An 18,492-nucleotide genomic window follows, 5' to 3' on the forward strand; every position below is an offset into this window, starting at 1 on the left:
TGGAGTAGCACCTGGTCCCTCTGCCCGATTACTCCCTGGTTCACGGAGTCGACTGAGCCGCCGTGCGACCTTGGTTGGATCGGGTTGATACTTAGTTACGCCCCTCCAGGCACTCATCGTTCATGGTACAGTAGGATCACTAATCACGCTCACGCCAGTCAGTCCGGGCGCGAGCATAACAAAGAGCTCTATCTTCACCTACTGTATCCTCACCCATGCCTTGTAGACTGAGCCCTCGCGGGCAAGGTCCTCACCTCTCCTCTCCTGTAACAGTCGCTGTCACATTTTTGTTCAAGATTATTGTAATTGTTTTTGCGATGTATACCCCTTTTTCACATGTAAAGTGCCATGGAGTAAATGGCGATAAAGTAATAATAATGTGATCCAGACTCACATCTACTGAGACTGGACCATGTGGAACACAGGGTGGTGGTGGCAAAGTGACTGGAAGCATTATCTGCTATCCAACCAACAGCCTTTTCACACTGCTCTGGCTTCAATAGTTGTGTTCTGCGGCCCCCTAGAAATTGGGACAGGAAGGTAGTTCGACATGACGTGGGTGTTTATTGTGCTCCCTCAGCAGGCACAGTTTCATCTTGCCCACGGCCTCTGCGTGCACTATCTCCATCACCATAACATCCACTTTCCCGTCCCTTGACACACACCTTGCCGATTTTAAATGGAGTTTAAGATTTGTCACGTTGCCAAAAATGTCTGTATTATTACCGCAGTAATATAGGATCACGTCTGATGAGATTACCACAGTTTTAGGCAGTGACCTGGGAGTCAGAGATGATTGCAGCCCCAGGGGTCTTCCCCATGCTGTTCCCATCTCACACACCACATGGCCAGAAAAGGTTGTAAAATGTTTAGATGACATTTCCCAGTGAATACATTTGTCTTGGTTGAAAGCAATGCAAAAGTGCAAAAACACATCAAAAACGCTACATGTGAACATAGCCCAAGGTGTGAAGGAGCATTTTTGTTTTTGGTTATTTATTTTGTCTTATATACAAGTCATTTTCCTGGAAAGGATGTTCCTTAACATATTTCCCAGGAAAATCCATTTAGGTTTCATTTTTGTCTGTTTTATTGTGAGTCGTAAAAGTGGCGTAATACTCTGACAACATTGTTGAAAGCAGCGACCTGGGAGTCAGAAATGCTTCCAGAGGTCTTCCCCATGCTGTTCCCACGTCATTTGAGCACTGTTCCCATAGATTTGGGCAATTTTTAGGCCCTCTGCAGACCGCCGGGGGGAGCCTCCTGAAAAATGCTCGAGTTTCCCATAGACTTACATTGGGCTCGTTACTCGGACCGAGCACTCGATCATTCCAATTTGCTTGACCCGAGCAACGAGTACCCAAGCATGTCAGTGCTCGCTCATCACTAGTTATTATTATTATTATTAATTTATATAGCGCCATTGATTCCATGGCGCTGTACATAAGAAGCGGTTACATACCAAATACAGACCTGTACATCTGCCTCCTCCAATGGCTGCTGGTGGAAGAGCAGTGACCAGACCTGTCCATCTGCCTCCTCCAATGGTTGCTGGTGGAAGAGCAGTGACCAGACCTGTCCATCTGCCTCCTCCAATGGCTGCTGGTGGAGGAGGAGCAGTGACCAGACCTGTCCATCTGCCTCCTCCAATGCCTGCTGGTAGAGGAGCAGTGACCAGACCTGTCCATCTGCCTCCTCCAATGGCTGCTGGTGGAGGAGCAGTGACCAGACCTGTCCATCTGCCTCCTCCAGTGGCTGCTGGTGGAGGAGTATGTGACCAGACCTGTCCATCTGCCTCCTCCAATGGCTGCTGGTGGAGGAGCAGTGACCAGACCTGTCCATCTGCCTCCTCCAATGGCTGCTGGTGGAGGAGCAGTGACCAGACCTGTCCATCTGCCTCCTTCAATGGCTGCTGATGGAAGAGCAGTGACCAGACCTGTCCATCTGCCTCCTCCAATGGCTGCTGGCGGAGGATTATGTGACCAGACCTGTCCATCTGCTTCCTCCAACGCTGCTGTTGGTGGAGTTTGTGACCAGACCTGTCCATCTGCTTCCTCCAACGATGCTGTTGGTGGAGTTTGTGACCGGACCTGTCCATCTGCTTCCTCCAACGGCTGCTGTTGGTGGAGTTTGTGACCAGACCAGCCATCAGCTTCCTCCAATAGAAAAGCAGCTTTCCCATATGATTTGTTTTACAATTGGAGAAGACTGATGGATAAGTCTGGTCACATGTCTCTCCATTAATTATATGGACAGAAGTGCTGGTTGGTTTGTGAGGAAAGCTGCACTAATGAGAGAAAATTGCCAACGCCTTTAATGAAATTGCATTTTGCGTGAGGCTTACTAGTGTGCACTGCCATTATTTGTATAGCTTCTGGTCTTGTTATTTACTGCAATAAAACAATTAAGCATAAACGGACCTATTCATATAGCAGTATTTGGATGAGTATTTTCTTTCAGTAAAGATATAGTAAAGAACATTCATATGCAATTTACGCAATGTGACTGCCCCAATACAGTGTGGAATATGCAGAGAGAAACACTATAAAGCACAGATTTGCATCTCTCCTGTGTTTTACTGTAGGTCGCATTACTGATTTTACCTTACAAATACTGATGTAAAATACTGACCATATCACTGACTGTGTAGAACAAGCCAAGTTTGTAAAGACACTGTTTTGATGTCATGGTAAGGTAGATGTGTGAGGGGCACAGGGTGGTAGTTGTGGTGCGTGTCTGCTCTTCTCCCCCACCATAGATTCCCACAAATAAAAGATAATGTCCTGTCTATCTGGTTTGTGTGTACTGTATAACACTCACGTTTGAGCTTGGAGATCCCTCTTGTCCTATGATCCCGGATCCGGCAGTGACCACACATGCAACGACAGACTCTGTTTCCTTTTTCAATAACTCAATTTTACTTATCTTCAGATGGTCAATCAAAGATACAGCACAGTACATGTTCACTTGTTCATTCTGAGCTCTCCCTTCACTTTCTGGCACCACTGGCCCCGGAAACGCTTTTTCCACCCCTGCAGATTCCATGCATTTGGGCCCACTCTTCTGACCTGGTTTCCCTTCTGGCTTCCCCTTATGTAAGGTGAATAAGGTACCCGCTTCCGTACCTAATTCGGACCGTAGGCCCTGGATATCCAGGGAAGGTCTGCTAAAGTTAGAATCTACCACTCGCATGCTGCTTCTCTTTCAGTCCAGTCCTTTTCAGTGATATCCAGCCCCTTAGCTTAATCTGCTTTTCTTCTGATCACACTATCTTACTCTGCATCAAACTCTATCTCTATAACTAATTCTGTCTGCACTAACCAGGAACTGTTCCTCTGTTATATCTACTTCTACCCTCCCAACTGGAGTGAGTTCCCTTAACACATTAACTGTTTCTATCCTATGCAATTCACTTCCCGTACCTAGTGTGCCCACAACAGCACCTTTCCCATTACTAACCTAAACTATGAGCCCTATGCTATGCCTATGTCCTGCACTTGACCCTAGTCTTTCCCTACAGTTAGGTCCATATATATTTGGACAGAGACAACATTTTTCTAATTTTGATTTTAGACATTACCACAATGAATTTTAAACAAAACAATTCAGATGCAGTTGAAGTTCAGACTTTCAGCTTTCATTTGAGGGTATCCACATTAAAATTGGATGAAGGGTTTAGGAGTTTCAGCTCCTTAACATTTCTAAACATAGGCTCAGGTCTCAGGGGCCACGAATAATTTTTTTGGGATCTTATTCCTTATTCCTTGCTTAAAAAGCAATCCAGAGAACACCGTTTTTCTGCGCCATTTGCTTGTTGGCACTGCAGAATACAGCCAGGTCCTTTCCATATTACAGCGCTAAAAATCCAGCTATTTGAAACTGTAGTTTCTCCATCACACTGATCACATATATGTGTTCAGAAAATTCTGCCATTTCTGGCCTCCATTAAAAATTTGTTTCAGTGTGTCAGCGAAGTTTTTGACACTGGTTTGCTGTTCAAAATAGTTACCTACAGGCCAGGTATTTAAAACTGTGGTTTGTCTGTCACACGGATCACATATAACTTCACTCCAAATTCAGCCATTTGTAGTGAGAGTGGAAGATATTGTCCTCCATTTAAAATGGGCAAGGCACGTGGCAAGGGATGGGGAACTGGACGTGATGGTGCATGCAGAGGCCGAGGCCGTGGGCAAGGTGAAATTGTGCCACAACAAAGACCCACATATTCTCGCTAGACTTTCCTGTCCCAATTTCTAGGGGACCGCAGCACACCACTATTGAACCCAGAGCAGTGTCAAAAGGTTGTTGGTTGGATAGCGGATAATGCTTCCAGTCACTTTGCCGCTACCACCAGCCTTCAGTTGTCCATACCCCAGTCCTTGGAACGCAAGCGCAAATACGCAGCCAACACCCCACAGGCCACACTGCTAAATTCCCACATTTCTCGACTGCTTGAGCTCGAAATGTTTCCTTTTAGGCTCATGGAGACAAAAGCATTCCGCAACCTGATGGTGGTGTGGCCATACCTCGGTACTCGGTCCCCAGCCACCACTATTTCTCCCGGTGTGCCATTCCAGCATTACACAAGTACGTGTCCCAAAACATTAGCCGTGCCCTCAACAACACAGTTACCGGGAAAGTCCACCTAACCACGGACACGTGGACAAGTGCTTGTGGGCAGGGACGGTACATCTCACTGACGGCACACTGGGTTAACATAGTGGAAACCGGGACCCAGTTGGTCCTTGGGATGGAGCACATCCTCCCGACATCATGGATTGCGGGCCCTAGGTCAATCAGGGTTGCCCCCACAGTCTACAGCTCCTGCACCTTAACCTCCTCAGCCTCCTCCTCCTCTTCAGTCGCCATCTCCGAAATGACCACATCAGTCACAAGCTGGAAGCACTGCAGCACTGTCTCGGCCAAGCGGCAACAGGCTGTGCTGAAGCTAATATGCTTAGGTGACAAACCGCACAATGCTGAAGAGTTGTGGACAGCTCTGAAAGAGCAGGCAGATCTGTGGCTCACACTGCTGAACCTACAGCCAGGCATGGTCTTGTATGACAATGGCTGGAGCCTGGTGGCGGCTCTGAGGCGAGGCGAGCTCACACACGTACCATGCCTGGCCCATGTGCTTAACCTCGTGGTTCAGCGGTTTCTCAAATCCTACCCAGAGCTGCCGGATCTGCTTGTTAAAGTACGCCGTCTGTGTGCCCATTTTAGAAAGTCACCTACAGCTTCCGCCGCCCTTGCCGTGTTTCAGCAGCGTTTGCAACTTCTGGTTGGTGTGTGATGTCCCCACACGTTGGAACGCTACACTGCAGATGTTGGGAAGGATTTGTGAGCAGAAGAGGGCAGTTGAGTACCAGCATCAACAAGGCTGTCGGTATTCAGTTCAGACTCTACACATAAGACATCAGGAGTGGACATGGATGTCAGACATATAGTAATATAGTAACATAGTTATGTACCATCCTCCAAAACTTTGAGGACTCCACCAAGATGGTGAGCGTCGATGACGCCATAATTAGCGTCACCATCCTGCTTCTCTGTCTTCTGAAATGCTCTCTGCTCACAATCAAAGAGGATGCATTGCAGGCAGAACACGATAAGATGGAGCAAGGAACTATACAGGGTGATTACACACAGCCCAGCCTCATCTCATCCCAACGTGGATTGGGTGACAATGAGGAAGAGGAGGAGGAGGAAGAACAGGAGCTAATTTCACGTGCTATAGACGGTTCTACCTGCACAACTGTCATACCGTCTGTTCAGCGTGGATGGCCTGAGGACAGAGAGGAGGAGGAGGAGGAAAGCATGGTCAGCCGTCCTCTTGGTAAGGACACGAAAGTCTTGCCTGCTAGCAGTAATCCAGTAATCTCTCAGGTACCTCAGGAGCACTTAAAAGGGACCCCGTTCTGTGTACCTTTTCCGGTCGTCTCACTGCGCTGGCTCTCGCCCTCCTGCCCTGCACCTCACAATCAGTGTCCCAAGCCAGCGGCCTCGGGCCTTGTCGGGCGACGTACTCTCAGTCCCCTGGACCCTATGCGGCCACCTTTTCGGCGATATAATTGTGGATTTTGGCTGCAACACCTTGAAAATGCTGCAGCCTCTGGTTTGCTAGCGGAGCCTGGTTGTTCTCCACTAGTTTTGGGGCCGATCCCCTTCTGCGGCCTGATCCCTCCACGTCAGCATGAATTTGGACGCACGGGTGGCCTCTGCACTCGCCGTCCCCTGGGATCCCCTCTGTCTTCCTGGAGCCCTCCTCACTGCTCCTCTCTCCTCTCTCAACTCTCCTCCTGGGCCTCTCTCACTAGGCCAAAGTCTTCTCTCCACTCCCCTGAGCAGAGCTCCTACTGAGCTCCTGCTCCCAACTCGGCTCTGAACTCTGACCAGACTCCCTCTAGAACCTTCCACCCTCTCATTTATACTCCTACCCTCTGTGCTCCACTTATCCTCTTCATCCACCCACACCCACTACATGGGTCCCCCCCCCTTCCAGTCAGGGGCAGGGCTCAGCAGTGGACAAATGGATCTTGCCCCGCCTGCTGGTCTGGAGTGGTGTAGTGCTGGATGTAGGTGGGTGGGTCCCGGGTAGTGCTCCCCCCCTTACCTGAGAGTGTGGTACCACACCTCTGGGTGAGATGCAGTAACTCCGTGGTGACTGGACCCGTAGGGGCGCCACATACCCCCCCGTTAAACACAGCACGTCCGCGGGCTGGAACAGAGTAAAAACACAGGTGTTTAGACATACAAAAAATTTTGGAATGCATTCTCATAGAAGAACAATCATAACTTTTCTTCCCTTTATGGGAGGAACTTTTCTTGAGCATTTCAAGTTACTATCATTATATAATAGCATCGGCGTCTCTGCCCCCTGCCAGGCAGAGACGCCGTCCCTCTCACAGCCGCGCTCCCCACCCAGCGTCCTCCAGCGCTCCTCTTCCTGCTTCTGCTGGCGCGCGCAGCTTCCCAGGCACTGTGCTTAGGGCGTGCACTCCCTCCCTCTTAAAGGGGCCACGCGCGCCGCCCTGAGGAGTCCCCGGCCAATTGCCGGAGGTCCTCCCATATATAAAGCACCTCCTCCAATATGGAGGTGCCCGAGCAATAGTTGATGCACAGTGTACTTACCTCTGCTTCAGGCCTCGGGTCCCGCTGCTAGCCTGACTACTAGTCCTGCCCGCCAGCCTGACTATCAGTCCAGTCCGCCAGCCTGACTACTCTCCAGCCCGACAGTCTGATTTCCGTTCAGTCCGCCAGTCTGTCTATGGGCTTCGCCCGCCTGCTTACCTGGAAGCACCTGCCTGTTACCTGCCGTGCCTACCTGGAGGCCCCTGCTTGCTACCTGCCCATCACCTGTCGTGACCACCTGACAGCCTACCTAGAGGCTCCTGCCTGTCACTTGCCTTGACCAACTGTCAGCCTACCTAGAGGCTCCTGCCTGTCACTTGCCGTGACCACCTGTCAGCCTACCTGGAGGCTCCTGCCCATCACTTGCCCTGACCACCTGTTAGCCTACCTGGAGGCTCCTTCTCGTCACTTGCCGTGACCACCTGTCAGCCTACCTGGAGGCTCCTGCCCGTCACTTGCCGTGACCACCTGTCAGCCTACCTGGAGTCTCCTTCTTGTCACTTGCTGTGACCACCTGACAGCCTACCTAGAGGCTCCCGTCTGTTGCTGTGCCCATCTGCTGTATCGGTCAGTCCCAGCTATCTGACCCATGGGAGTCACCTGCTCCCTTACAAGGTAGTCCCCAGAGTAGCACCTGGTCCCTCTGCTCGGTCCCTCCTTGGTCACGGAGTCGATAGCCGCCGTACGACCCAGGTCGGTCCGAGTAGATACTGAGTTACGCCCCTCTGGGTCCCTCCTTGCACCGCAGCACAGAGGTTCCACCATCCGGATCCATAACAAAACTACTTTAAATAACATTTTTCTTCACACATATAAAACATTTTTCAGCAGGCTACAGTGAGATCCCTAACCGGGTGTCCATCTCAATGGAGAAGGTGCAAAGTGGGGGGACCCGTCCACAACAAACTCCCAACGTAGGCCCTGGACGTGGCTGCAGGGCATAGGTGATCCACCTGTTGGACCACGTCTTCGGCCATGCCAAACGGGTTTTTGTTCGGTGGTCTTGATAAAACCAACAAGAAGCACCTTAAGAAGTGCTAACTATTTACAAATAAAGTTTTTTGGCTGCTCAACGTCCACAACCTATACATCCTTGTACCTTAACTGGGTACGCTAAACAAATAAACAAAAACTTTTTAAACACAGATTATATCAATACCCTCCCGGGTAACTATTTACAGTCCTTAATTTTCAAGTGAACATACCACCCACGTTCTCCATGGTGACGGATGAAGGTGACCTTGTCTCCAGGGTACTTAGCTGCAGCCGGAGCAGAAGCTGCTTGTGGACGGCCAGGGTCAGCGACACCAGAAGTCAGGGGCATGTCCTCCGCGCTCGCCTTCCGCACATCATGCGCGTACCACCCCCTCTCCCCTGAATATTGTGGTAACCATGCCGCTCCTGGAATGTATGGCATAGACAGTGGCATTATGGGGGCTCCCCCCCTTCCAGCCAGGGGCAGGGCTCAGGAGTGGACAAATGGATCTTGCCCCGCCTGCTGGTCTGGAGTGGTGTAGTGTTGGATGTAGGTGGGTGGGTCCCGGGTAGTGCTCCCTCCTTACCTGAGAGTGGGGTACCACACCTCTGGGTGAGATGCAGTACCTCTGTGGCGAATGGACCCGCAGGGGCGCCACACTTGCATTCACTGCTTAAGCCAACACTATGGGAAACCCACTTCCTAATAATGGGAACATTTTTTCATGAGGCCCTCTACATCTCTTCCAAGGGGCATTGGAGTGCCTCCCAATTTTTGGCAATCCTTGCATTCACTGAATAGGCAAACACAATGGGAGACCCACTTCCTAATAATGGGAACATTGTTTTCAGGAGGCCCTCTGACCTCCATGTCTTTTCCAAGGGGCATTAGAGTGCCTCCCAATTTTTGGCAACCCTTTCATTCACTGCATAGGCAAACACAATGGGAGACCCACTTCCTAATAATGTGAACATTGTTTTCAGGAGGCCCTCTGACCTCCACGTCTCTTCCAAAGAGCATTGGAGTGCCTCCAAATTTTTGGCAACCCTTGCATTCACTGCATAGGCAAACACAATGGGAGACCCACTTCCTAATAATGGGAACATTGTTTTCAGGAGGCCCTCTGACCTCCACATCTCTTCCAAGGGGCATTGGAGTGCCTCCCAATTTTTGCCAACCCTTGCATTCACTGCATAGGCAAACACAATGGGAGACCCACTTCCTAATAATGCGAACATTGTTTTCAGGAGGCCCTCTGACCTCCACGTCTCTTCCAAGGGGCATTGGAGTGCCTCCAAATTTTTGGCAACCCTTGCATTCACTGCATAGACAAACACAATGGGAGACCCACTTCCTAATAATGGGAACATTGTTTTCAGGAGGACCTCTGATCCCCATGTCTCTTCCAAGGGGCATTAGAGTGCCTCCAAATTTTTGGCAACCCTAGCATTCACTGCATAGGCAAACACAATGGGAGACCCACTTCCTAATAATGGGAACATTGTTTTCAGGAGGACCTCTGATCCCCATGTCTCTTCCAAGGGGCATTGGAGTGCCTCCAAATTTTTGGCAACCCTTGCATTCACTGCATAGTCAAACACAATGGGAGACCCACTTCCTAATAATGGGAACATTATTTTCAGGAGACTCTCTGACCTCCACGTCTCTTTCAAGGGGCATTGGAGTGCCTTCAAATTTTTGGCAACCCTTGCATTCACTGCATAGGAAAACACAATAGAAGATTCCCTTCCTAATAATGAGAACAGTGTTTTCAGGAGGTCCTCCTCAAGTCTCTTCAAAGGGGCATTGGGGTGCGTCCAAATTTTCAAAGGGGTATTGGGGTGCGTCCAAATTTTGGGCAGCCTTGCCACTCACTGCATGCACAATAACAGTATAGGAGACCCACTCATTAGTATTGGGAACAACAAAGAGTAGCCCCCTGATGGCTCTCTAAGAATAGTGAGGGCCGACTGCTGGCCCTTTAAGAATAGTAAAGGCCGCCTGATGGCCCTATAAAAATAGGCTTTGTGACTTTCAGAGTCCCTCCATCATAAATGAAACATGATGTGTCTAATGATATGTCACACACCACATGGCCAGATAAGGTTGTAAAATGTTAAAATTTCATTTCCAGGTGAATGCATTTGTCACGGTTGAAAGCAATACAAAAGTGCAAAAACGCATCAAAAACGCCACGTGTGATCATAGCCTATGGTGTGGAGGAGTATTTTTGTTCTTGATTATTTATTTTGCCTTATATACAAGTCATTACCCTGGAAAGGATGTTCCTTAACATATTTCCCAGAAAAATTTATTTTGGTTTCGTTCTTGTATGTTTTATTGTGAGTCCGTAAAAGTGGCGTAATACTCTGACAACATTGTTGAAAGCAGCGACCTGGGAGTCAGAGATGCTTCCAGGGGTCTTCCCCACGCTGTTCCCATGTCATTTGAGCACTGTTCCCATCGATTTGGGCAATTTTTAGGCCCTCTGCAGACTCCCGGGGGGAGCCGCCTAAAAAATGCTCGAGTTTCCCATAGACTTACATTGGGCTCGTTACTCGGGTCGAGCATCCGAGTATTCCAATGTGCTCGAGCACCCGAGCAACGAGTACCCGAGCATTTTAGTGCTCGCCCATCACTAATAATAATGATGTAATCATATATAATATGATGATTGCATTATAATAAGAGGATAAAAATTTTGATTGGAGGAGGAATGCTTCTTTAAAATGAAAAATTTGGTGAAATTAGAAATACACTTGTTCTGTTAAAAATCTATGGAAAGATATTGTATAAAGTTCGATTGAAAATGTGAACAAAAAGCATTAAAATATGTATTATCATAATTTATCTTACAGTGACTTATGTAATTTTCCACCGGGCATTCAACACCCTGGCTCAACAAAACAATGCTGCAAGGAGAACAGTCATGAACGGTCTGAATGTTACAAGGCGACATCAACATATGACCTTTCCCGTGAAAATCTCATCAGGCCTAAAGATTTTGTATTTTTTCAGGCTGGGCATTTAGAGCCATCACGAAATCGAACTTACTCCGTAAGTCATCTTGACCTTGAATATCTTGCCTTACGTGACAAGATTGAGTTTCCTACAACCAAACTCGAAGAAAGAAAGCCATCTACTCGATCAAAAAAGCAAAAGCCTCCTCGCCCACCACCTCCTAACTGGGAAAAGTACAAAGAGCACCAGGCAACTAATCAACTTGCAGAGTCTGAATTCTTCTACTGCAAAGAAAGATCTGAGTCAGAATTTAGCACAGTTCCTAGACAACATTCCCAAAGTCTTCCTGTTGACAGGACATCTCCTAAAGTAGCTTCTAATTTGTCTCCTTCTCCATTTCATGGGATAAATCATATTAAAGAACTATCTGAGATAAGCAGTGCTTCACAAAGGTCTCAAGAGTCTTCACCCTCTGCTTCTCCGAACCAGAATGCTTTAGCGTAAGTATATTTGTATAGTCTTTCTATTATTTTTTACTTTGTTATATTTCAATTACAAGATAATAGTTATTGTGGTACTGCTCAGGCAAAACCAGCATATTTTAATCTACTGTAACCTTTATATTATCAAAAGAGTGCCCTCATGCAGATGTCCTATTTCCATCCATTCCACCTACATGTTCTAATTGTGGTTTTGAAAATGAGTCCATTATAGTCTATGGGGTTGTTCACATGTATAAGAACAAAATCATGGAGTCATGTCCATTTTTTATTGGCATCACAGATGAAAATCACTCATTCAATTCTATAGGTCCATGTCATGGACAGCGCATGGATATCATCAGTTGAAAATCAGATCAAAAACACTGATGACCTTTTTTTGCATATATGAAAAATCACTAACGTCTGAAAAAGGCCTCGCATATAGTCCTCCATAAGATTTTGGACAGTTTACTGCCTGGCAATAGCATTAAGAATTGTAATCTTATAAAACAAGCCATTTTCAGACATACACACGTTGTCAAAATTGTTGGTCCCCCTCGTTTATGAAAGAAAAACCCACAATGGTCACAGAAACTACTTGAATCTGACAAAAGTAATAATAAATTTAAAATCTTTGAAAATGAACAAATGAAAGTCAGACATTGCTTTTCTGCTTCCACAGAATTTAAAAAAAAAATTAAACTGATGAAATCGGCCTGGACAGAAATGATGGTTCTTCTTTCCTTAATATTTTGTTGAACCTTTTGAGGCAATCACTGCAATCACACGATTCCTGTAGCTGTCAATGAGACTTCTGCACCTCTCCACAGGTATTTTGGCCACTCCTCATGAGCAAACTGCTCCAGTTGTCTTGTGTTTGAAGGTTGCCTTTTCCAGACTCCATGTTTCAGCTCTTTCCAAAGATGCTCAATAGGATTTAGGTCAGGGCTCATAGAAGCCACTTCAGAATAGTCTAATGTTTTCCTCTTAGCCATTCTTGGGTGTTTTTAGCTGTGTTTTGGGTCATTATCTTGTTGCAAGACCCATGACCTGCGACTGAGACCAAGCTTTCTGACACTGGGCAGCACATTTCTCTCTAGAATCCCTTGATAGTCTTGAGATGTCATTGTACCCTGCACAGATTCAAGACACCCTGTGCCAAATGTAGCAAAGCAGCCCCAGAACATAACAGAGCCTCCTCCATGTTTCACAGTAGGGACAGTGTTCTTTTCATGATATGCTTCATTTTTCCGTCTGTGAACATAGAGCTGATGTGCCTTGCCAAAAACTTCCATTTTTTGTCTCCTCTGTCCCTAGTACATTCTCCCAGAAGCTTTGTTGCTTGTCAACATGTAGTTTGGCAAATTCCATTCTGCCTTTTTTTATGATTTTTTTTCAACAATGGTGTTCTCCTTGGTCGTCTCGCATGAAGTCCACTTTGGATCAAACAACGATGGATGGTGCGATCTGACACTGATGTTCCTTGAGCTTGAAGTTCACCTTTAATCTCTTTAAAAGTTTTCCTGGGCTCTTTTGTTACCATTCATATTATCCGTCTCTTTGATTTGTCATCAATTTTCCTCCTGCGGCCACGTCCAGGGAGGTTGGCTAGAGTCCCATGGATCTTAAATTTCTGAATAATATGTGCAACTGTAGTCACAGGAACATCAAGCTGCTTAGAGATGATCTTATAACCTTTACCTTTAACATGCTTGTCTATAATTTTCTTTCTAATCTCCTGAGACAACTCTTTCCTTTGCTTCCTCTGGTCCATGTTGTGTGTGGTACACACCATGTCACCAAACAGCACAGTGAGTATCTGCAGCCCTATATACAGCACAGTGAGTATCTGTAGCTCTATATACAGGCACAGTGAGTATCTGTAGCTCTATATACAGGCACAGTGAGTATCTGTAGCTCTATATACAGCACAGTGAGTATCTGTAGTCCTATATACAGCACAGTGAGTATCTGTAGCCCTATATACAGCACAGTGAGTATCTGTAGTCCTATATACAGGCACAGTGAGTATCTGCAGCCCTATATACAGGCCCACTGACTGATTACAAGATTGTAGACACCTGTGATGCTGATTAGTGGACACAACTTGATTTAACATGTCCCTTTGTCACATTATTTTCAGGGGTACCATCATTTCTGTCCAGGTCTATTTCATGAGTTTCATTTTTTTTTAAATTCCGTGGAAGCAGAAAAGCAATGTCTGACTTTCATTTGCTCATTTTCATAGATTTGTAATTTATTATTACTTTTGTCAGATTCAAGTTATTTCTGTGACCATTGTGGGTTTTTCTATCATTTAAACGAGGGGTACCAACAATTTTGACCACGTGTGTACAAGACTACAAGTTATTGGCCTGTGGTTACATAATTTATTTCATGGAAAAACATTTTGTTGAATTTTACATTCTCCTGTGAGTTGATGCGAATTGATTTGCTTGATCTGGTCCATCTGCAATATCGGTAATTTGTTGAAGAACCTCTTACCTTATGGCATCCTCTTTTGATTAGCAGTCATGGCATGATGTCATCATTGCAGTGTGACAAACATATGACATAACACCAGCTGGATAATCAAAAGATGCTGTCAGGTAACAACCGATGCCCCGGGCTCCTGTCCAGTGACCACAGATTAGCAATGTCCTGGATCTTGTGCATCTTCTATATCAATTTGCACCAACTCTACCTACTCTACTACCAGAAGTACTAGACTTGGAATTTCGATTTTGCTAGCTTTGATGAATTTTTCCCCAAAATTAGATCAGCTTGTAATGCAGGAGATTCACAGGCAGGAGTGGGCTGTGACCAGGATAGATCGGTGCACGGCTGATGAGTGCTTAGCCTCTAAAAAGAGAAAAAAAAAGGTCCTGGATAACTGCTTTAATAGGACACTGTATATTGATGCACAGTACACAGTTACAGTGGTGGCCAAAAGTATTGGCACCCCTGCAATTCTGTCAGATAATACTCAGTTTCTTCCTGAAAATGATTGCAATCACAAATTCTTTGGTCTTATTATCTTCATTTAATTTGCTCGCAAGGAAAAAACACAAAAGAGAATGAAGCAAAAATCAAATCATTGATCATTTCACACAAAACTCCAAAAATTGGCCAGAAAAAAGTATTGGCACCCTCAGCCTAATACTTGGTTGCACAACCTTTAGCCAAAATAACTGTGAACAACCGCTTCCGGTAACCATCAATGAGTTTCTTACAATGCTCTGCTGGAATTGTAGACCATTCTTCTTTGGCAAACTGCTCCAGGTCCCTGATATTTGAAGGGTGCCTTCTCCAAACTGCCATTTTGAGATCTCTCCACAGGTGTTCTATGGGATTCAGGTCTGGACTCATTGCTGGCCACCTTAGAAGTCTCCAGTGCTTTCTCTAAAACCATTTTATAGTGCTTTTGGAAGTGTGTTTTGGGTCATTGTCCTGCTGGAAGACCCATGACCTCTGAGGGAGACCCAGCTTTCTCACACTGGGCCCTACATTATGCTGCAAAATTTGTTGGTAGTCTTCAGACTTCATAATGCCATGCACACGGTCAGGCAGTCCAGTGCCAGAGGCAGCAAAGCAACCCCAAAACATCAGGGAACCTCCGCCATGTTTGACTGTAGGGACCGTGTTCTTTTCTTTGAATGCCTCTTTTTTTTTCCTGTACACTCTATGTTGATGCTTTTTGCCAAAAAGCTCTACTTTTGTCTCATCTGACCAGAGAACATTCTTCCAAAACGTTTTAGGCTTTCTCAGGTAAGTTTTGGCAAACTCCAGCCTGGCTTTTTTATGTCTAGGGGTAAGAAGTGGGGTCTTCCTGGGTATCCTACCATACAGTCCCTTTTCATTCAGGCGCCGACGGATAGTACGGGTTGACACTGTTGTACCCTCGGACTGCAGGGCAGCTTGAACTTGTTTGGATGTTAGTCGAGGTTCTTTATCCACCATCCGCACAATCTTGCGTTGAAATCTCTCGTCAATTTTTCTTTTCCGTCCACATCTAGGGAGGTTAGCCACAGTGCCAGGGGCTTTAAACTTCTTGATGACACTGCGCACGGAAGACACAGGAACATTCAGGTCTTTGGAGATGGACTTGTTGCCTTGAGATTGCTCATGCTTCCTCACAATTTGGTTTCTCAAGTCCTCAGACAGTTCTTTGGTCTTCTTTCTTTTCTCCATGCTCAATGTGGTCACACAAGGACACAGGACAGAGGTTGAGTCAACTTTAATCCATGTTAACTGGCTGCAAGTGTGATTTAGTTATTGCCAACATCTGTTAGGTGCCACAGGTAAGTTACAGGTGCTGTTAATTACACCAATTAGAGAAGCATCACATGATTTTTCATAGGGTGCCAATACTTTTGTCCACCCCCTTTTTTAGGTTTGGTGTGGAATTATATCCAATTTGGCTTTAGGACAATTCTTTTTTTGTTTTTTCATTGAAGACAAATTAAATGAAGATAATAATACCAAAGAATTTGTGATTGCAATCATTTTCAGGAAGAAACTGAGTATTATCTGACAGAATTGCAGGGGTCCCAATACTTTTGGCCACCACTGTAAGTCTCTGGTTTGGAAACGAATCATTGTCTATTGGACTGCAGAAAATAAGGAAAGCACTTGACTATTTTCTCCAGTAAACCCATAGAGAATGAATGGATCAGAGGCCGAATATATGCACCTTCATTCTGATAAAAGTAGTGCTATGACCAGGGGTGAATTAAGAGTAGCAAGGACCCCGGGCAGTTTAGAAGTCGCGCCCCCCCTTCCCCCACACACACACACACACATACCTGATGTCTCACGTGACATGTCACATGATCCCCTGTGATAGATCATGTGATAGTTCACGTTAATTAATTCGGCACAATATTAATTATAATATTTTTTTTTTAGGCTGTGTGCCCACTATGCGTTTTTTAAGCGTTTCCACAGCGGCAATTCCGCTGCAGAAACTCTTAAAAACGCTTGGTAGAAGGTCTGCCATGATCCCCAATGATAATCCGCATGTGCTGTGCACATGCTGCGGAAATTTCCGCTGCGGATTATCATTGCGGAAAAATCCACAGCACTACCAATTATTTTGCGGAAGCGCAGCGCTTTCGCCGCCATTGACTTTCATTGGAACGCATGGAATCTGCATCACTGCATCTGTACATGCAGAATCCATGCGTTTCAATGTGCGGATGGTACCAGGGTTTGGAGAAGAGGAGACTCTCCTCTGGACCCGGGTACCATAGAACCTGTAAAAAAAGAATAAAATAAAAAATATACATTATACTTACCCCCCCTCCCCCCCTGTAATCTGGCCATAGACACCCCGGAGCCCCGGGCCACCCGGAGGTTCGGGGCCCCGGACGGTAGCCCAGATCGTCCTCATTATAATCCGCCTATGGCTATGACTCATACTCAGACCTCATGGGACTCCACCAGCCACCAGTACGATATCCCATATGCAAGAGTGACAGCATAACTTACTATTTTAAATAAAACCCTTGAAAGAGGTTGTTTGGTCATTTGATATTACCTATTTTTTAGGACAGGTCATTAATATATTGGGCAAGTCCGACACTCTGCTGCCCCCTGGTCAGCGGTTATGTTCTGCGGTGGAAACCATATGTAAACACATGGAACAAAGCTGCATGGCCCAGCTCCATTCAATGTGTAGCGGCCACTGCCGGGTGCTGCAGAACAACTTTTATTCTCCATTTGCCAATAGCACTTGTAGGAATTGTTCAGTAATACCAAGCAGATGTACAGTGCAGCTCCATGCTAGGTGCTTACCAGGGCCGCCATCAGGGCATTACTGCCCTTACTCCTGTATGGGGCCCGGTTAACAGAAGGAAAAAGAGGGGGTCCCGCCAGCCTGTGTTGCTGGGCCCATGGGCCCCATGCCCCTGGCCAGCCAGGACCCCCTCTCTCTGCTTCTACTCACCGGGCCTCAGTAAGTCTGTCAGGGGCACGGTTCAAACTATAAATGCACCCGACGGCCGGAAATATGCGCTATATCTTTAAACCGCCGCCAGGTGCATCATGGTCCTGACACAATGACGCCGGTTATGTGACACGCACGCATGCTGCACACTCACTTTCCTTTTGAAGCAGAGCAGCATGTGTGCAACACATGCACGGTGCATCTGCTGGATTGGGACTGGGACCGGAGGCAGGCAGGCACAAGCAGATGGCGGCAGCAGTGGGATTCCTGTGTGTTGAGGAGGCCGCGGCACTGCAGCAGCGGACATCGTATGGGGAAAAGTTGAGGGGGTGCCTGGCCCTGCTTGGTGAGGGGATGCCTGGCCCTGCTTGGTGAGGGGATGCCTGGCCTTGCTTGGTGAGGGGGTGCCTGGCCCTGCTTGGTGAGGGGGTGCCTGGCCATGCTTGGTGAGGGGATGCCTGGCCCTGCTTGGTGAGGGGGTGCCTGGCCCTGCTTGGTGAGGGGATGCCTGGCCTTGCTTGGTGAGGGGGTGCCTGGCCCTGCTTGGTGAGGGGGTGCCTGGCCATGCTTGGTGAGGGGGTGCCTGGCCATGCTTGGTGAGGGGATGCCTGGCCCTGCTTGGTGAGGGGGTGCCTGGCTCTGCTGAGGAGTTGCCTGGCCCTGCTGAGGAGGTGCCGCGCCCTGCTGAGGACAAGGATGATGAGGATTGCGTTTCAAGAAGGTGCCAACCAGAAGGTAGGAACATGAATAGTTGACAAATAGGGTGTTCCCCCCCCCCACACCTCTTTTACTCTTGACTAGTAGTGAGCGATACCTTCCGATATCGGGAAATATCGGATCGGATTGGATCGGACCGATACCCAAAAAATATCGGATATCGCCGATTCCGATACCGGAAACCAATGCAAGTCAATGGGACACAAATATCGGAATGAAAATAAACCCTTTCTTTCCTTGTAGGTTAATTCTACATGAAGGAAAACAACTAAGAATAA

The 18,492-nt window shown here is 47.0% G+C and overlaps 1 protein-coding gene across 4 annotated transcripts in view; it reads left to right on the plus strand.

Moving 5' to 3' along the window:
- SHROOM4 (shroom family member 4) overlaps window positions 1-18,492 on the plus strand; it is a 598,984-nt gene that overhangs the window by 488,583 nt on the left and 91,909 nt on the right. For all 4 annotated transcript variants that reach the window (XM_073639594.1, XM_073639596.1, XM_073639598.1 and 1 more), the window contains exon 6: window positions 10,966-11,568. In XM_073639594.1, the coding sequence (XP_073495695.1) occupies window positions 10,966-11,568 (603 nt within the window). The remainder of the gene's footprint in view (window positions 1-10,965; window positions 11,569-18,492) is intronic.

The sequence above is a fragment of the Phyllobates terribilis genome, unplaced genomic scaffold (assembly GCF_046119375.1).
Source record: "Phyllobates terribilis strain yellow unplaced genomic scaffold, ASM4611937v1 Scaffold_7__3_contigs__length_470593459, whole genome shotgun sequence".
In the NCBI taxonomy this organism is placed as follows: Eukaryota; Metazoa; Chordata; class Amphibia; order Anura; family Dendrobatidae; genus Phyllobates; species Phyllobates terribilis.